We start from the raw sequence: 19,253 nt of genomic DNA, 5'->3' as shown, positions 1-19,253 counted from the left end.
CCAGCATTAACCACTTTGCCCCTCGTTCTTATGCTAAAAATGCTGAATTTATACACTCCAGGTGTCACTGGGAAGGATGGCATTTAGGGGAGACTGTGGAGAGACCTGAAAATCTGTCATGTATCATTTCTCAATAATCAAGTAAAAATCTGCTTCTAGGAAAAGGGGTGTAACAATCCTGTCTGCAGAGTGCAGGATCACTGAAGTCTTTTTGGGTTGTTTTTGTTCTTTATTTTGTTTCTGTTTGGGTTTTTGTTTGGATTTTTTTTTTGGTTGGGCAGTAAATCATTTTAACAGTTTAATAAATATTTCTGAAAAACAAGTATTTCTGCAAGACTTGTGTCCTTTTTTTTGTTGTTGTTGTGGAAAGTTAATATCATCTCTTCTTGGGGATGCAGCACATGGGTCTGTATTCTTTCACCTGAGAAAGCCTTGTATAACTCTTCAAGGAAATAAAGCCTCACACTGGGTTAAAGATAGGACCATTCAAATGCTGACAAAATAGTTTAAAATAATTAACAAATATTTATGAATGGCTCATGATGACAACAAGTGCAACAGAGCCTCTTCTGTAAGCTCCTCCATGGAAGATGTGTCTGGATATACACATCCTAGCTCTAAAAAAGGAGGTGCTTCCCTCTCTGTTTTCCCCAACTCAACTCCAACCAGCAGTGAGCCCAGTGTCCAAAACAAGATTTAAACCCTGTGCAGACAGAGTGCTACTTCAATGCTGTTTCTTCAACAAGTGATAATTTCATCAAGGGCATTTGTCTCACTAGATGTGTGCAGGCATCTGAGCCATAAATAATAAATACAGAGCTCTCTCATGAACTCCACTCAAGGCAGCCAGAAGGGAATCAAACGGGGTGGCTACTCAGGCTCAGACATTTCTTGCAGCATTCACCCGTTAAAGAACATTAATACAAAAGTTTATTTTCTCTGAAGAACAATGCATTAGCAACCAAACTGCAGAGAGCTGCTAGCAGGAGAGAATCACAGGCACAAGTAACAGCACAGCTCCTTGTTCTGGGACTGCTGCTCACAGCCCCAAGCTGGAGGCAGCATCTGCAGCTGGATGGAGGAGCAGACACCACACTCCAACAACACGCAGTCACCTACCTATGCTTATCATCATCTCTTTGTTTCTTGCTGTCTCTTTCCCTGCTCCTGTCTCTATCCCTGTCCTTCCTGTCTCTCTCTTTCCTCTCCTTCCCTCTGCTCCTCTCCTCTTTGGAGTCTCTCTCACTTTCACCCCAAGCCCACGACCTCTCCCTTTCCGGCCATCGCTTGTCCCGGCTCCTGTCATGGTCTCGGTCCCTGGTTCTCCAGTCCCTTGTTCCCTCACGAGACCAGTTTCTTTTTTCTGCTGATCCTTCTCCATAGAAATCATTTTTCACATTTGGCAAATTGATGGGTTTCCTGAAGGGTCTGTCCCGTCCTCCAAACCGCAGCTGCCCGGATTCTTTTTTTCCTCCAAAACCACCTCCGAGCCTTCGAGGAATCCATCCTTTGAGAGTTCTTTCCAGTTCAAAGTCCACAAAGATTTCATGCTGGTCAATAACCAACCTGTTGGCATCTCTGTGGGCCTTCATGAGAGCACGTTCCTCTTTGTATTCAATGAATGCATAACCCTTGGAAAATCCTGTGACCAGGTCCCGAACCAGTCGGATCTTTCTGATGTCTCCATACCGGGAGAAGACCTCCTTTAACTTCTCTTCTGTTGTCTGCAGGTTGAGCCTTGCTACGAACAGGGTGAGGTGAGGATCTCCTGTAACCCCTTTGTTGGGTACATACCGTGCCAACATAGCTCTCCAGATGGCTCTGTCGTGGGGCTCCTCATCGGTGCCATCAATGCTGCCGGCCTTGAGGGGGTCATACTCCTTGGCTATGGGGGCCCAGTCAGTCATCGTCTGTAGGAAAAAACAGGGATCCCACAGACCCACGGGAACCGTAGGGAGCAGAGCAGGGAGGGCAAGAAGCACTTTCTGCACTGCTGTATAGTACTTCTCTCTATATATATAGAAAAACTTTTACAAACTTACACAAACCGACAGTATTCTTTTTACACCCTTCGAGGCGCCTGGGCCCTCGGCTGAGGGAGCCCGCGGCCTCTTCTCTCCCTGCCGAAAGGGGCCCCTTGGCCAGTCCAGGCCTCGCAGCCCTGCCTGGTTCCCCTCGCCTTAGAGGGGCCCCACGGCCCTGCTCCCCTCACCCCCCCGTCCTCCGCGCCCACCGGGACCCCACCGGGACCTCACCAGGACCCCACGGGGACCCCACGGGGACCCCACCGTCCCGAGACCCGTGCCCGCCCGCCGCTCACCTCACGCTTTGCAGCGGGAACGCGGCTCTTCCCGTCGGCAGAGGCCGATTCGCCAGGTCCCGGCGGGGCTGAGGCAGCCGGTCCCCGCCGCTCGGTGTTTTACCCCCTTTTCCCCGTCCCCGAAGCAGAGGCCTCGCTAAGTCCCCTCGGTCCCACTCCCGGGAGCCCCCTGAGGCGCTCGGTCACGGCGTTTGGCGAATGTGGGGACGAGGAGCGGTGGATGCGTTTACTTCAGCCCGGCCCGGTGCCGGGCCCAGCCCCGGGCAGGTTCCCCGCCTCTCTCCCCCCGCGGTGCCGTTACCGGGGGCGGGACGGGGCGGGGGTGTCTCCTGAGGGGAAGGGACGGGGCGGGCAGCGGCCTCCGCCATGGAAACCGCTGGGGGAGGGAGGGAGGGCTCACTCCGCCCTCGGGCCCCGCCGGCAGCACCGCCCGGCCCGGCCTCCCCCGGGGAAGGAAGGCAGCGGCGGGCATGCAACGGGGCCGGGGGGAGGAGGAGGAAGAGGAGGAAGATGAGGATGATGGCGGTCCGGAGAGGGCTCTGGAGAAGAGCCCCTTCCAGCTGACGGTCGGGGATGTCTATGACATCTCCTCCGTGGTGGGCCGGGACCTGCTGCAGCTCAGCGCCGGTACAACGGTGCCCGCCGCCCTGTCCCGGCTGCAGTTCAGGATCGTGAGGGTGTTGGAGATGCTGGAAGCGCTGGTGAGCGAGAGCAGCCTGGCCGAGGAGCAGCTGCGGCTGGAGCGGGACAGCCTGCGGCGGGAGCTGGAGATGCTGCGGGGAGAGGGGCCCCGGGCCAGCGCCCATCAGGTGGGTGCCGGGGCCGCGGAGGGCACCCCCCTGCCTGCCCGGGCTGGCGGCGGCTGCCGGGGCGGCCACACGCTGCAGAGGCCCCGTTAGCAACGGAGATGGTGGCCTTGTCCCCTCGGCCACGTGCGGGTCGTGAAACCCACGCTAACACCAGATGGGTCGGAGGATACTTGTGCCGCGACAGTCTCTGTTTTACCGCAGCAGAAGGAGTCTCCAAGTTTGCTTCTCAACTCTGTAGCCACCCTTGGACTCGTTCCAGTGCTGAGATCTCCAGGGCTGGTGCATCCCTCGCTCCTGCATGGCTGCAGTGACTCCAACCACGCTCTCAGCTCAGCACTTGCAGGGTTCAGACACACACGGGCAGAGTTTCACACAGTACAAATCCCCCCTTGTACAGCTCTGTCCCCATAAAGACAATTTTCCATTTATGCAACAAATCAAAGCTAAAGCTTTGTTGCTCTGTGCAAGGGAAACTGCTGCCTGTGGCTGAAAAAGCCATTACCACAAAGGTTTTAAATTAGGAATGCAAATTCAGTTCTTGCCTCTCTGCCACAGTTCTGGTGTGACATCAGACATTGCTAAAGCATCATCAGGACAGCAGATAAAAGCAGCTTCTCAGCAAAGCAGATTGCAAACTCCTTGGGACAGAAAGTGCTTTTGACTTGGGTCAGAGTCTGTCACAGTTGGGTGCTTTACTTGGCTGGGAAGTACAGGAACCAAGGGAATGAAAAAATAACATGAAAAACAACTGCAAGGAAGAACTCAGGATAGTCATGAACTGACCCAAGTTCAATAAGAATTGCTACATAAAATTCAGAATGTTTTTTTACTCAGAGTGCCCTAATTTAGAGAGGTTACAAGCTCATGACCACCACTGTTTGTTTTACAGCTCAGCCTTGGACCTGACAAAGTGATAATAGACCTCACAGACCCAAATCGCCCCCGGTTCACCTTGCAGGAGCTGCGAGATGTGTTGCAAGAACGTAACCAGCTGAAAGCTCAGCTTCTGGTAGTGCAAGAGGAGCTACAGTGCTACAAGAGGTATCATCACTTCTTGTCTGGGGAGTTTACCACGTCAGAGCACTGCAGGTTTGGTTACCTGGATGGGGCAAGGCACTATCCAGACATGTAAGAGACATCTGTGCTCCCAGGAGCAAAGAAAACTGGGGGGAATGATGGTATCTATGCAATAGATGGTCCCTCAGTTCAAGCAGGAGATTGAGGTCCTGGAGCAGGTCCAAAGGAGGGCAGCCAGGCTGGTGAAGGGGCTCGAGCACAGATCCTACGAGGAGAGGCTGAGGGAGCTGGGGGTGTTCAGCCTGGAGAAGAGAAGGCTCAGGGGAGACCTCATCACTCTCTGCAACTCCCTGAAAGGAGGTTGGAACCAGGGGGGGGTTGGGCTCTTTTGCCAGGCAACTCTCAGCAAGACAAGAGGGCACAAAGGGTCTCAAGTTGTGCCAGGGGAGGTTTAGGTTGGAGATGAGAAAGAATTTCTTTCTGGAGAGGGTGATCAGGCATTGGAATGGGCTGCTCAGGGAAGTAGTGGATTCTCTGTGTCTGTAGATATTTCCAAAGAGCCTGGATGTGGCACTGAGTGCCATGGGCTGGGAACCACGGGGGGAGTGGATCAAGGGTTGGACTTGATGATCTCTGAGGTCCCTTCCAACCCAGCCAATTCTATGATTCTATGAACATCATTTTAAAACTTAACTCTCTCTTATTCTGTGCAGTTCACAGTCTACAATTGTACAGTTACTCCCATGCCACATGCAGGCTGGGTTCTCATGCAGTCACAGCAGCTGCACACACACTGTTCTAAGGCCACACTACATACCAAAGAGCACGGGGGTTTCCATCTCAATTTTAGTCAACATTTCCTTCCTCCTCCTTCAGCTTGCTCTCAGAGACACTATCAGCTGTTCTTTGCTCCCATGGGGGGTACAGCATTGATCTGGAAAGCAGAATATTCAGCCCTTTCAGCATCATCCAAGATCAGCTGTGGTTTTGTTGTTTTTTTTTTTAAGACTGCCAACAGTGTTGTGTAAGGCACTTGAACAGAGCAGAACAAGTGCTCTCAGAGGAGGATTTTGGTCTTTCTGGAAAGGAACAAGATGTGTGAGCCATGGGGTGGGATGCATGAAGGGCCTTGCTTCACCTGAGGGTGATTTACCTCCAGGGCTGCTCTCTCCCAGCCTGTTCCTCCTCAATCAGATTGCATTATAAACTTCTGGGGGAAGAAACAGCTTCTTAATCTAAGCATAAATGGTTGAGCACATTAGATTTCAGTTGAGATATCTCAGCAACAACCTCTTTGCTACAGTAAGGTCACCCTTTGCCATGTCTGTAGCAGGCAGGTTAAGGCAAGAAGTTGAAGTGAAATCCAATAAATCAGAGTACAAACTGCCCAACAGCACTGTGAGGCACCAGCTCCCTGCCTCTGCTGACTTTGATTTCCCAGCTGTGTTACACAGCTTAGAGAGGGCAAGTTAAAGATTAACAGTGTGAATGTTTTCAATTTTTGTGTTAAGTCCCAGTGCTGTGCACCTAGAGTGTGTCAAAGCTGCTTTTCATTTCAAGTAATTCTGTGTTATCTCCTTGTACAGGCAGCTTAAACAAGTAATCATCCTCCCTTTAAACGTTCACATAAAATCTTAATTATAACAGAGTAATTGTGCAGGAGGAGAGGAAAAATATGTTGTTGTGTGTATTGGAAGATCCATACAGCACAAGGTAACTGACATCCTTGTAGAGAATGGGTTAAAATGACTGATGGAAGATTTCAGAGTTATTGTGCAGATATTGGGGAGCTGGAGTGTCACCAACAACTCAATCTCATTTCTCCTAAAGAAAAATCTCCCTCAGAATTATCCCATACCTGATATCACACCAGTTTCTAGATCCTTTATTGTATTTTTATTTCCAAGGTCTAGATGAGTGTTGCTTTGCTGCTTTCAGCCTTCAGCTGTCACAAGCTTTGATCCTTTCAGCTTTCAGGATAAATGAGGTCTGCTCAGGAGAGTAACTTGGCATGCTGTGAAAACATAACACAGTGTGCAAGCTGGTAACATCTAACCTGATTCCAAGCAGGGAAACATCCTTGGGGAAAACTGAAGCTTTTGCCTAAAGTAGGCACTTGCAACCTTGTGGAGTTAACCAGTGTCAAAGTAGGCTGAGAAAATCTACAGCTCAGGCAAAGCCTCTTTTTTCTCCTCTGTAGGATGGGAGGAGGAACAGCCACCTCCTTGCAGGGAAGCTGGGATTCTCCCATCTGTTCCCAGGTGCATGGTGAGCACCTTTGTGGCTGCACTGGGGGTGCCACAGATCCACCTGTGCAGAAAACTCAGCACTTGTTCCTGTACCCTCCTGTTACCCTTGGACTTGTGTACAAATCCAACTTGGAATTACACTTCCCTTTCCCTCCCATGACAAGTTGCCATTCTTATATGGCAAAGTCAGCTCCTTTTTTAGTGTTCTTCTCATGAAAGCACAGCCTAAACAAAATTACATTGCAGTATTTAAGGAAAATAAGAGCAATTTGTTAAAGAAACAGGGCAGGCTGTCATCCCTGTCCTGTGAACACCTCTTCAGCCATGTCCTAGGCTGGCCAGGGAAGGGTTTAACAGGGAGAGCTGTGCCATCCAGGCACCAAAAATAAACAAAACCACTTCTTTTCCCAGTGGAATTATCTCACAGAAAAAGGACCAAACTGAGGAACTGGAAAAAGAAGGCAGTGGCCCTGGAACGAGCAAGAACAATGAAGAGAAGACAATTATCAAACGGCTGTAAGTTTGTCTGCATCTTTCTTGGCAGAATGTGGGAGAATAGGGGAAGCTTCATACTCAGTGACTCCAGGGGTGAATTCTGAACTTTGGCCTAGTTGGCTGGAAGTTGTTTTCCTCTCTCTGTAAAATTAAAACAAGAGAAAATCTTTCCTGCAGAAAAAAAGCACTCCACAGGAAGGCAACCACCACCAGGGCGTCACTTTTTCCTAGGAAAAATAAGCATTTTGGAACAAAACTATGCAATGCCTCCCCTGCTAGCACGTGAAGATTGATGTGGGAACAGAGCAGCTCTCCCTGGAGCTTTATTGACATTGTATGAAACAGCTGTATGCAGTACCCACAAGCTCAGGCTTTGTCCCTGAAGTTCCCAAAATAGCAGAACATATTGACAGGGACATCTTGGTGCCTGTTCCTTCTTTTCCAGTTGTACATTATTGTTTCCTTTTTGTTGTCTTTTTTTTTTTTTTTTTTTTTTTTTTAGGTTCTCTTTTAAGCATGGAAAATGAGCATCCTCAAGGGCTTAACCACTTCTGCTCAGAAATGACACTCTTAGGAACTCTCAGGCACAAGAGGAGTCAGCTGGAAGAAAAAGCATCACTTATTGTAGAGAATAAGCAACCTCAGCTGCCTTGTATCATATTTTTTCAGAACAGATTTTCCTTTGCTTTCTTAGAAACTGTTTAAGACATATACTTTTTGTATTTCTTTAGAGTCCAGACAGCCATTACCTACCTGTAGAGAATAAAAGTTTATACAAAGGTGGTTTTTATTCTTATTAAAAGAATCTGATGATCTGTACTACCACTTAATTATCCTGCCCACCTATCAAAATTCAGATGATTTTCCAAGATGAAGATACTTTGAAGAGCTTCATCCCAAAAGTGCATTTATCAAGAAGTGCTGGGAAGGAGGAACTCATTCAGACTGCAGTCCCCACAGCTCTTATGTGGCAAAGCAATTATCTTGCACCAACTCAAGAACTGTGTGAAGAAAACCCCAGCACTGGTTTGTGCTGTGTGTGTTTCTTTGCTGGGCCATCCACAGACAGCAGCAGGCAGAAACCTCTCACACCCCATCCCACCAAAGGAAAATGCAGTTGGGAGGTGATAAGAGGAGTGGCTGTTTGGGGTTGAGATGAAAAAGTAAAGCTCAGCAAGGGAAGAAAAGCTGCTGCATCTTGCTCTGCCCACCTGAAGGACTGATGTCTTTTCAGAGGTGCAGATTAAATACTTAAGCTGGAACAGATGCAAATATTTAATTTCTGACAGCTAAAGGTCTCCTGTGGTACAGTTGTGTTTTTCATTTCCTCTGTTCTTTCAGGCAGCTGTCACTAGCTGGGTGTTAGCACAAGGAATGAGATTTATCACGAGTGGAATGCAGATAGGGCAAACAGAGGAGTATAAAAATAAGCTTGAAAGGTACCAATTAGGTTCCACATTTAGAGCAGTAGAATTTCCAGAGGAAAGGCTGAACAGACATAAAAGGAGCAGTGACAGGTATCAAATGATGCTCTCATTCTTTTCAGAACTGAAAGCAGGCTCTGAACCTAGCAGCATGAAAAATATAGGACACTTCAGACATCTGCTGAGATGCAGAGTGTGAATGTGGTTTGTCAGAAGGCAGAACTGCAGCCTCCTTTCTGAGAGAATTTGTTATCAGCTTTGCCTTTGCAATGCAACAAAGATGTCTGACCTAAGCAGCTGGTTTAGCCAGGACACACAACTCCTAAACTCAATTTTCTACCTTCAAAATACTAATAATAAGCCCTGGACATGGCCCTACAAGGTGTTTTCTTGAGCATGGTAGCAGGGAAGGAAGTTTACTACATTTCCTTAGCAGAGGCTTTGTGTTTGGAGAAAAATTCAAAATGAACTCCATCCTATTTTGTGATTTATCCAGAGATGTGTTTTTCAATCTCCTTAAAAAATTAGGGGAAATTAAGCCCCAACACACACTAATCACTACTGAATCTTACTGAAACAACTTCAGGCAATGAATTGTGCAGATTAAACAAAACTGTGCAAAAGTAACAACCTGCCACGGAGGCACAGGAGACTAACATGGCCCTAGGCCACTCTGCATTTTGTGGAAGGAGACAATGAAAGCTGCATTTTCCTCTTCAGTTTACTGGTTAAGATGCTCTGAAAAAAAAAAAAAAAAAAAGTGAGAGTTCACCAGTTAAAGCAGAGAGGAGAGTGAGGAGAGCACCTCACCTCACTCTTTTTTGGGCTAGCCTTTTTCTAGAACCATCACATGTGCATCTAACACAAGTGAGCTGCAAAGCTTCTCTCTGAAAAGGGGCAACATTCCTTGGCTACTGTCCTGTTACAGCAACCTGACCAAAGCAGTTCAACTCCCAAACCAAGGGTATCTTTTCCCTGGTAACTGCTTTACACCATGTTAGGAGATGAAACCTGTAGGGCACAGGGATAGAAAACCAAACAGCATGTTTCTGTGAAAAGTATTTTGAGATATACATATATATATATATCTCAATTCCTAGAAAAGTAAAAGGATACATTCTCAGTGCAACATCAGCTTTATTTCCATCTTCCGATGCAGTGCTACTTGATTACCAGTAAAGCATTTCAGAGAAAACAATTTTCTTTTTATGTAAAGTAGGAAGAACAGAGGTTTTAAGCTATTTGACCTGATAAAGACCAAGCAAATGTTTAAATAAAATAATAAAAATAATAATAATTCCAATTTTGACTTAAGGGAAGTGCTCTAGTTAAACCAGACACTGTACACTGCTGGAGTCTCTGTTACTGAGACCAAAGAAAAATCAGTGCCAACTCAAGAAGTCAGCCAAAGCTTCACCTGTAACTCAGTACCTGCAAGGTAACAGGTCTCCAGTTAATTCTTCAGAAATGCTGAAAATACACAGGCTGTCCCTGATGAGCTTTTGCCTCATGTTAAGTGAGTAAATATAAAGCATTTATAGCTAATGATTTTCACAGCTTTCTTTCCAAATGATCTGCAATGGAGACAGGTACTATAGCAGCCACTTCATCAATAATAAATATATTCTTTATTTTACAGAGACATTGTCTTCAAGTTTTTAATTTAAAAAATACATCACTAAGCCACCTCCCTTGCTGCTGGAGCATCCAACCAGGATGTTGTTGCTAATTTGACCTATCACATAGGCAAGCATAGAGGATTGTCCTAGAGGGCATTAGCTGGAACAGCAGCAGCCTTCAAGACATGAGGAACAGACACTAAGAGAGCCACAGATCCCTTGCTGACACCTTCCAGCAGCAAGTGTGGCTGATGGCTCACAGCCATTTTCACCTACACACACATGCCAAGCCTGCCTTGGCAAAAATTCCAACTGGTAAGAATTCATCTTTAACATAAAGGACCTGCATTGTATTGCCTGCCTATATCACAGATGTGGGTTCTCCAACAGTAACTTCACAAACATCTGCAAGATGCACTCAACTCCCATTAAAGAAAGTGGGACCAGACCATGCTGGACTGACCTACAGGACCAGGCAATAAGGAATCTACTTTCTTCATTGCATGAACTCCATCACTACAGTTTGAAGCTGCAGATGAAGAGGACTCCTATTTTTGGAACTGCTATGCTCTACTTCAAGCATTCACAGTAAATAAATAGCTTCTGGTGTGGCTATTTTAGCATAGGAAGGTAATAGAAAGGTTTTTTGGAGAGGGCTCTTACTTTTACTTCCTTAAAATCCTCTGGGAGATAACTCCAAGAATCAGCCATCAATGATAAAAAGGTACCATCTTAAATTTGAGAAAATATGTCAAACATTGATTCTTGCTGTGAAGTTTTAGCTTCACATTTCTAACCAGTATCAACCCAGTCTACCAAAACCCAGCCTCATTTGGCCTGGAGTCATTCCTCTGAAGAAAGCAGCCAGTTTGACCATCCATTTCCCTCAGCACCAGTACATTTAAAGTTCATTGCTTACATGATACACGACACTGGAAGAACTGGTTCCCTACCCCAGATAATTTGAGAACAGTAGCATCCACCTCAGAGAAGCCCAGGCTGTAAGCAGCAGCCTGACAAGCAGTTGAGCCACCAGGTGTACAAGTCAGAGCACAGAATACATCTCCTGTCACAAAGCTGCTGCCAAGTTCATCACCACACAGAGTGGAGCATGAGATTTCCTTGAAAAAGCAGAATCACAGCCCCAGTGATTCAGTTTCTGTGCAAGTCTTTGACTGCATGCTCAAGTGGCACTGGTCACTGTAAAGAACCATTCAAATTTTAGGGAGCTTCCTTTCATGATGCAAGTTTTGGCAATCCAAGATCCACTATTTGAGCCTGCCTGGAAAACTGTAATAGGTATTTAAATACTGCAAAGCAAAAAGGACATTTTTGAGGAGCTCAGAACACCATAAGCAGTCCAATAAGAAAGCTGAGGGAAGTGAGGACACAAAAAAAAAAATAAAAAAACAAAAATCCACTGACTCCTTGTAGAGCAGTTAAAAAAAAAAAAAGAAAAAAAAGAAAAGAAAAAAAAAAGAAAAAAAAAGAAAAAACCCCAAAAGAACTCCAGACAAAGAAAGTGAATTAGTGTTTCAGCCACGGATGAGCTTCAATGGAAGCTTTGCTTCTGTCTCCATAGTCATACAACAGTTCTTCACCTGCTTTAATGTCTCTGGAAGCTATCAGGATGAGATGAGGCACCCCATCAATGTCATGAAGCTTTGTCTGACAATTACCACATTTGCTGTGATTAATCAGCCTCCCCAGACGATTCGTCTCTTTCGTAGCATCAACACTGAAAGGACAAGAACAGAAAGCAGCCTTGCTGCACATCATGCAAAGACAACTGAAGGAAAGGTTTCTCTTCCAGAGAGTCTGTCCACACTGTTTTCCAAATAAAACCCTTGCAGCTCAGGAAAGGCAGATAATTTTATAAGGGGATAAATCTGAAGTCCATGGCAGACCTAGAAGTCTCATCCCAGCAGGTGGAACTCTCCATACACCTTGTCTGTACTCAGAGATGAGGGCACTGAGTCACTTCCCTTTCAAGCCCAGAGGGACAGGAGGCTCTCAGAGACTCCAAGAAGGTTTCCTAATTCATTGCTTCCATTTTTTAAAGTTTTGCATGAAAACAAGGAGAGATTTAGGAGCATTCAAAGCCTCTATCATTCAGCTATCACACTTAAGGGCAGAGAAGCTTACCAGTATGTTTTGCTGAGGTACTGGAAATAGTACATATAGCAGCCTGTGGATGGATCTTGAGCATACACAGCTTCTCTCTTTTTAGCATCAGTGATCTCTATGAGATCCCCATGATATTCAACTACAAACTCTCCTCGATTAAACTGTTTTGTAGCAATCACTCCTCTCCCTTTGCCATCAATGTAATCAATCTGTGGAGTTGAAAAGAAAATCAGCTGGGAAATTAAAGTATTTACATGGCTGCAAATATGCTGTTTCCTAGGAAATGGTTTGTTATTAGAGATGTGACAGCAGGGGATCTGTGTGCACTGGAAAGCTATAGAAGCACAAAGCACAGCATTGTGGAGGAAACAGAGGATGAGTTTGAGATACACCTCAATTTTAATGCAAAGACTTCTAGTGAAAGAACTAAGAATGGCTTTAAATAAATGGTACACAGAGAAGAGGTACCTATGTTTTATCTTTAAGCTGCCTTAAGCTGAGGCAGCAAGCTTTTCCATTTCATGTGCAGCAGCACCAATAGTATGGACAGGTTAAAAAGTTAAAGGAACAGAAAGACTGATCATGGAAGTTACATTTATCACCCACCAGGACATGTTGTTACTCCTGCCACCCCCTATAAATAGGAAAGCTCTAAGGAAGTTCTATCATCACCAGCATAAATGTTGGCTGCAGATTACTGCTTTTCTAGAACCACAGCTCTTCTGCACTCCCAGCAGCCATTGCTCCTTTAAATTCTAGACAGAGTAACCCAAGCAATAAGCACTGCATCCCAATAAGTACTATGTGCTAGCAGTGGAAGGAGAATTTAATTACCCCAAGTGGCATAATGAAGACCCACAGCCACTGGCTGTAAACAGGTGAAGAGGATTTGTCACCATACATGAATTACCTCTGTAATTCATGGCAGTTCAGATGCTCTGACCCCATTTCTGAAAGCTAACACAAGAAATGAGATCCTAAAGGGAGACAAGTGCATTTTCAAGAGCATTTCAGTACAGACTATACAGTACCCTCAATATTTATGACAGAGGATGCATGTACATGGTTCTCCATAGCCAAATATTGCCCATCCAAAAGGAAAGAAAGTGTGCTCCAGTTTTGCTGCACTTTTCATCTTACTGTTGAGGAATTGCAGCAGTTCTGAGACTGCTACTTCCTGCTTAAACAGACTGACAGCAACATCCTGGACAAACACAGCCCATGGCTGCTCAGGTTGGCATTGCAGTTACCTTCATTCCTTCTTCTTTCCCACTTGTAATTAGCTCATCTATTTTCCTCCTCTCCTCAGTCTGCAGAGGAAACAAGAACAAATAAAACCATGGTATTTTTGGCACCTTTTGTACCTTACTCTACAGCAAAACTGAATGGCAGAGAAACAGATTTCTGCACCCCAAAATAGGTAGGCAGCTAGATGCTGTGCTAGAAAAACTGGATCAGCATTTCCAAATTTAAAGAATGTCCCCAGCAACACTCACAGTGCTGAATACCATTTGTATGTGGCCAATGGAAACCATTTACAGAGAGCTGTGCACTTCCTCAAACATTCAGTTAACTGGCAATGTTATAACTCATGATATTAACAAGAAGCCCTACCTCCAATTCTGATTTGCTCTTCCTGGAACTTCTTCTAACTGGGTAATAATCTGTCACTTTTCGATTTGGTGTCCTTCCTTGTGTTCTGAGAGATAAGAAACAGAGGACACACATGTTTCAGACTGTTGGAGAAGTTACACCTCTTGGACAGAGATCTCTGTAATACTAATAGCTTAGCAACAAGAATGAGACGTCAGTGGAAAGCAGCTGAAGGTCACAGTACAAACCTGAAGCCCCCTGTGTGCCTTGCCAGAAGGCATGCTAAAATTCAGGTCATGAAAACTGCTGGGCAAGGAATTTATTAATGTTAGGTCACATTACTCCAGTATCATGATTATCAGCTCAGCCAGGAAGCCTCCAACAGTAATTAATCTTGTATCCTGTTTCTGACAAGAGAGGCTCCCATTTGTCCAGAGAAAAGTAGGTCTTAATGCCTCATTAATTTCTTTTTCTACAGGTGATCAAGTAATTAATTTGGGATAAAATATACTGGGCTTGCTCTGCAAGGTCAATAAATACTTTGGGTGTTATTTTGTATTTTCAAACATGTTATTCTTGAGAAAACAAAGAAACCTCCTTTAAGATTTGTTCTACCCAATAACCATTTCCTTAAAAAAAAAAGGCAACCAAGAGCAACACAGCAACATTAATTACAGGTCTGATTGCAGCTTCTGAAGGAAAAATGCAGATCAAAGCCTCCTGGTGCAAAAGAACATAGAGGAGAAAAGCTTTTACAATTCCAAAAGTCACTTACTTTCTCCTTGGTCCACGTTTTGCTTTAACCACCTTTGTCTGAGCTGGCTTTGCATTGGCCTCATCAGCACAGTCAGAAGGCAGGGGGGTCTTTTGACCTTCTGTAGTTTCTTGGTTTTGATCAGAGTCAGGCACTGCAGTATTGCACCCATCTTCTTTATCTTTCTGGTCTTCTGGTTTCATAGCACCTTCAATTATATTGCCACTGTTCTTTTTTTCTGATGACAGGAAAAGAAGTAAGGCTCTGAACTTAGCACCATCTATACCAGAGTGCTTTAAATGAATTCTATAGGTTTCTAGTCCAAGTTTCTAGTCCTGTCAAACAGGAGAAAGAGGAAGGGAATGACACAATGTCTTTCTGCTGGAACCCACATGGGTTGTTTCTCAGCTTCTGACTAGTCCTTGCTCCAGTACACACAGTACAGAGGGAGGGTGAGCAGAGAAAGGGTAAAACAAAGCCCAAGTGCTTTTTCATGTAAAGTTTGCAACTGAGTTTTCTAAACCTGAGCATGCAGCAGCTTCAGTGCAGGATTCTGTAGCTGTGATCAGTAGCTCAGATGCTGGTACCAAGTGGCCAGCAGCACTTGGACAAAATCCACAGGAGGCAAAGGGCTGGCACTTCCAAGAACCCTACCACACCCACAACCAAGGTTTGGTTCCATGCATCCTGGTACAAACAAATCCTCCTGCCCAGCTAACTGATTCAGAAGTAGGTGAGCATGGCTTAAAGCTGAGTAAAGTTTTTATTTAAAGGAAATCACCAGGTTTAAGAGTCCCATCTGATGAGACAGATGCTTCAGTCTCACTGCAGAAATGAAACACAGCAGCAACACCACAGCAGTGGGATGAGCTAAGGCTATCTTTGCTTTCTTGTCAGAAGAGCAGCACTAAAGTAGGAGCCAAGAGGGACTTAAAGCACCTGCTTGTTAGAAGTGTTTGCATCAAAATGATTTGACAAATTACAAAGGTTATTAAATGTACCTCTGAACACAAGGAAGCTTTCCTCTCCCTCCATGAAGTCATGGAACATTTGCATTTTTAGCCACTACAATGAAGCACCTACAAAGCCTGGCACTCAGCATCCACAACCTAAGTTCCTCCTCCTCGAGGCCTTTATTTCATCCTGAAAATTTAAGAATTGTTTCCTCTACCAGTACCTCTCCCTCATTACTGATTTGACTTTGAGTTGCCCTCATATAAATTAGCATAAAGTAGTCAAATTATAGAATAAGCCAGTTTTAGATAACAAAACAGACCCTCAAAAAATTAGGTAAACTGCTGAATGCTGACCTGAAAAAAGCAGAGTAGCAGCAGAATTGCAGGGAGATTAGGATATACTGACAAGGCAAACACTAGCTTTTTATACCCAGAGAGACAATACAAACATAGCCAGAAAAAGAAAAAAAAAAAGCTTGTTAAACCTATGACCTAAGTTTTGAATAGGTTAAGGACACCCTCATCACTGCTAAGTCCCAGTTTGCTGATAGAATTGTGGGACAAGGAGAGCAAGAACTGCCAGGCCTTCTTGTCTGTGTAATAAAGTTTCCAAATTGAGGGTGGGGGAAGCACATTTAATGAGGCAAACAATCCAAGGAGCAATCTTACCATTTCCTTTCCTGAAGGTTTTGTTTAGTGTTTTGCCCTGACATTTCACCTCGTGATACATGACAGAGTTTTCTTCTTGAAGTGGGGGGCGAGCACCAGGAGTTTTGTTAGGATTCAGGTAGCTGTAGATTTTGGATTGACCAATAAACACATTCTCCTAAAACAGAGCCAGACAAAATGCAGTACATCAGAGATGGGCCAGGTACATCAAGCTGGTACTTACAACCCACTGCAAGGACCAGAGCTGAGGGTGTTAATGCAAATTCCACAGTTTTACTGCAACATCTTTGCTGCTGTTGCTGCTTCTACTAAATAAAAACATAATGGTGCTGACCATGCAGAGAACTCATGCAAACTCTCAGTCCAAGAGGACTTCTACATGAAACGTGGCAGGATGGGGTGGGTAGTTGTAACTAACTCCAGCTTCTGTGCTTCGCAGTATGAACTCTGATGTTAGCAAAATAAAAAATAACACTGAGATCCTCAGGAGGAAGGCAGCCCAAAGTGTACAACACAAAAAAAAAAAAAAAAAAATACAAATAACACAGCAAAAACCGCCCAAGCTGCAAACATACCCCTCACAGCTTAGCAAAACACTCTCATGAGTACTTTCAAATGTTACTGCTGTAACTTCATGTTCGACTGAGCAACACAGAAGTCAGCAATCAGCTTTGCACAGCCTACCTTCAGTGACACCTCTCAGTGAGGTCTACGAGTTAAACAGTGCTCTCTTTTTATCAATTATAATTCATAAAATAAGGCATAAGAGTTGTACATGGCAAAAGGAACACCAGAGATTTCACAAAATACCTGTGCCCAGCCAGGGAAATGGTAAAGCTGTCAGGCACAGTCAAACACCTCAGAGATTGAGGGTTGTACACGGGCTCAGGCTCAAAGAACATCAACAGTGAGAAGTATCAAATTTAGCAAAGTTTAGGGGAATTGTGCCACTTTTGCTCTTCCAGTCTCCTGCCACCTCACCAAGTTGGACTGTGCAGGGCACACAGACTTCAGCTGTGAAACCTCAGTTTCTGGACAAGCAGATGCAATTTGGCCAGAACGAGTTTGTCTTGGCTGCAGTTTGATTCTACTAAAAGCAATTTTAAGAGACTGCAAGCCAGTTAAAACAAAAAACAACATGCACTCGTTTCTATCAAAAAGCACAGCACACAAGTGTTCCCATTAGTTAAAAAAAGAAAAAAGCTCAACTACAGCTGACTGAACAAACACTCCAGTGTATGTCACACAAACATTAAAAAATAAAGCAGACATAATTTTAATAATTAACATATTAAGCAACCAACTTAATGTGTACATAATTTACACTCAAAATGAGAGCAGAGAAAGACGCAAGTCTTAGTCCATAAATACACTTTACTAAAGATTTTAGTACAACAGCCTGAGAAAAAAGCAAGTCAGTCAGACACTCCCTGACCCTCAATATTTCTGAAAGGCCTATGAAACACAAGACTTGCTCATTTTAAAAAACTGGGGCTTTTGAGGATTAAATGCTTGGAAAGCACTCCATTTCACCTGCCAACAGAGCCTCTGCCTTTCGATTCACCATTGACAGGAAAGGAACGATTATTTTCCCAATGCAGCTGCCTCCCCTCATTCGCGGCTCCCCGGCTGCCACGTCTTTGTCTGTGCCCGGCTTGAGACCCCAGAGAGCAGAGATTTTCTCTGAAGAGCACATGAAGAGCTGCCGAGGAGCTCTGGGATTTGACTCAATAAACTCCAATTATTTTCCGGGGTAATAAACCCCGATAAATTTAAAACCAAAGTGACAGCCAACCCCGGCCAGCTGCCTGTCACGGAACCGCACGACTGGGAAGGTAGAAGGAGGGATGGCCCAGCTTGGGCCCTGGCTGCTCGCTGACAGCCCCGCCACCGCCCCGTGCCTGCAGGGCAGCTGCGGGAGGGCAGGGGGACACACGGAAAAAACCCGATTCCACTTAATATTAACCCATTTTTTAATGACCCGAGAAATCCCAGAAGCCAGGCGCGCGGGGACACGGGGCTCGCCGGGACATCCCGCACTCCGCTCGCTCGCACGGCGGGGAGAAGCGCAGGGCGCAGCAGACCCCCGGAGCCACCCGCCCCGATCCGCCGCCCAGGCCCGGGCAGCGCTTACCCCACCGGCCCGGGGACGGCCGGGGCCCTTCCTCTCGGCGTTCTCGGGACTGGCCTTCTCCGCACCGCCCGCCCTGGTCTTGGGCATGTTCTTCCCTAGAAGCAAGGGGGGAAGATCGGCGCCTGAGCCATGTCCGGCGCGGCCGCCCGCGGTCATCGCCCGTCCGCCACGGCCTGCGCCATGTTTAAAGGGCTGGATGCGGCAGGGCGAGCCGCGGCGGCCCAGCCCCTTCCCGGCGAGCTGCGCACACCGCGCGGGGGAGGAGTCCCGCCGGCCCCGGCAGCCCGCGCCTCCCGTGGGGGAGCATCCACTCCGCGGAGATGCACGGCGCCGCCTGGTCCCCGCGCTGCGCGAAATCCCACCGCGCCGCTGGCCCCGCCGAGCCCCAGCTCCGCTCCTCCCCGCTCCTCGCCCGCCCACCTCTCGCCATGGTGGCGGTGGCGCGGCCCCGCGGCCAGGAGGTCCCCGCGCCCGGGCTGCCCCCGCGGTCCCCGAGGAGCTCCCCCGCCACAACAACCGCTCCGCGGGGAGATGCCGCGCTCCCCTTCGCAACCCCATTGGACCGAGCGCCTGTCAATAACCGCTTCCGCGCCTCCGATTGGCCCGCAGAGCCGCGCCCCACCCTCTCCCTGTCACACCGAGGGTCGCTGTTCCCGGGAGCACTGTTTAAATGCGAGCTCCCCGGGCGCTGATTGGTCCGTGCGAAGGGCAACCGGCGCTGTGATTGGCCGCCCGGGAGGAAACGCCCTTCGGCGGCAGGGCCCCGCCACGTGGGGAGGACGCCGCGCAGGGAGCGGGTCCCGGCGGACCGTCCGTGGGGCCGGTGCGGCGAACCCCTCTACCCGGTACCGCCCGGTCCGGCGGTATCGATCCCGCCTCCCTCCTGCTCCTCTCCGCAGAGCTCATGGGTCTGTGCATCAGACTGGTTTGTGCAATGCGCAGTTTAAATCACCAGGTTGAAGTTTCAGTCTGTTGATTCCCTCCTCACAGCCTGCCCAGCAGACAGATAATGTTCGTGTGTTGCACCAAAGGCCTCCTTGTGCAATCCCTTCTGCAACAAGGGTGGTGAAATCGTGGCACCACCATG

General features: G+C 46.8%; 3 protein-coding genes across 6 annotated transcripts; 1 reads left to right on the top strand and 2 right to left on the bottom strand.

Moving 5' to 3' along the window:
* Positions 1–243: 243 nt before the first annotated feature.
* Positions 244–2,618, bottom strand: SNRNP35 (small nuclear ribonucleoprotein U11/U12 subunit 35). The gene is made up of 2 exons (XM_030460502.1): positions 2,321–2,618; positions 244–1,910 (listed from the first exon to the last, which is right to left on the bottom strand). Exon 2 carries the CDS (start codon positions 1,905–1,907, stop codon positions 1,116–1,118), a length of 792 nt encoding a protein of 263 aa, XP_030316362.1. The 5' UTR covers positions 1,908–1,910; positions 2,321–2,618; the 3' UTR covers positions 244–1,115.
* A 146-nt stretch (positions 2,619–2,764) lies between these two features.
* Positions 2,765–9,031, top strand: RILPL2 (Rab interacting lysosomal protein like 2). 2 transcript variants are annotated; one of them, XM_030460504.1, is made up of 4 exons: positions 2,765–3,021; positions 4,019–4,170; positions 6,807–6,911; positions 7,393–9,031. In XM_030460504.1, the coding sequence occupies exons 1-4, from the start codon at positions 2,791–2,793 to the stop codon at positions 7,415–7,417; spliced, it is 513 nt and encodes a 170-aa protein (XP_030316364.1). In that variant the 5' UTR covers positions 2,765–2,790; the 3' UTR covers positions 7,418–9,031. The 2 variants fall into 2 exon arrangements, with proteins under 2 accessions (XP_030316364.1, XP_030316363.1); XM_030460503.1 differs by having other exon boundaries at positions 2,765–3,129; positions 7,393–9,029.
* On the bottom strand, positions 5,002–18,823 carry KMT5A (lysine methyltransferase 5A). 3 transcript variants are annotated; one of them, XM_030460499.1, is made up of 8 exons: positions 18,167–18,397; positions 16,033–16,189; positions 14,429–14,645; positions 13,675–13,759; positions 13,311–13,370; positions 12,079–12,269; positions 11,535–11,671; positions 5,002–5,080 (listed from the first exon to the last, which is right to left on the bottom strand). In XM_030460499.1, exons 1-8 carry the CDS (start codon positions 18,320–18,322, stop codon positions 5,019–5,021), a joined length of 1,065 nt encoding a protein of 354 aa, XP_030316359.1. In that variant the 5' UTR covers positions 18,323–18,397; the 3' UTR covers positions 5,002–5,018. The 3 variants fall into 3 exon arrangements, with proteins under 3 accessions (XP_030316359.1, XP_030316360.1, XP_030316361.1); XM_030460500.1 differs by lacking the exon at positions 5,002–5,080 and adding an exon at positions 18,587–18,823 and having other exon boundaries at positions 9,435–11,671; positions 18,167–18,261; XM_030460501.1 differs by lacking the exon at positions 5,002–5,080 and having other exon boundaries at positions 9,435–11,671; positions 18,167–18,409.
* Between the last annotated feature and the right edge of the window lie 430 nt (positions 18,824–19,253).

The sequence above is a fragment of the Calypte anna genome, chromosome 15, assembly GCF_003957555.1.
Source record: "Calypte anna isolate BGI_N300 chromosome 15, bCalAnn1_v1.p, whole genome shotgun sequence".
In the NCBI taxonomy this organism is placed as follows: domain Eukaryota; kingdom Metazoa; phylum Chordata; class Aves; order Apodiformes; family Trochilidae; genus Calypte; species Calypte anna.
This window is presented reverse-complemented; position numbering and strand designations above follow the sequence as displayed.

What these genes read in the sequence shown, in the direction of transcription:
- SNRNP35 (XM_030460502.1), bottom strand. Translation starts at nt 1,907, where the DNA reads ATGACTGACTGGGCCCCCATAGCCAAGGAGTATGACCCCCTCAAGGCC.
- RILPL2 (XM_030460503.1), top strand. Translation starts at nt 2,791, where the DNA reads ATGCAACGGGGCCGGGGGGAGGAGGAGGAAGAGGAGGAAGATGAGGAT. An exon ending in CCCGGGCCAGCGCCCATCAG is followed by an intron (nt 3,130 to 4,018) that starts GTGGGTGCCGGG and finishes TTTGTTTTACAG; the next exon opens with CTCAGCCTTGGACCTGACAA. An exon ending in AAGACAATTATCAAACGGCT is followed by an intron (nt 6,912 to 7,392) that starts GTAAGTTTGTCT and finishes TTTTTTTTTTAG; the next exon opens with GTTCTCTTTTAAGCATGGAA.
- KMT5A (XM_030460501.1), bottom strand. Translation starts at nt 18,322, where the DNA reads ATGACCGCGGGCGGCCGCGCCGGACATGGCTCAGGCGCCGATCTTCCC. An exon ending in GGAAAGAAGAAGGAATGAAG is followed by an intron (nt 12,270 to 13,310) that starts GTAACTGCAATG and finishes TCAACTCCACAG; the next exon opens with ATTGATTACATTGATGGCAA. An exon ending in TACCTCAGCAAAACATACTG is followed by an intron (nt 11,672 to 12,078) that starts GTAAGCTTCTCT and finishes TTGTCCTTTCAG; the next exon opens with TGTTGATGCTACGAAAGAGA.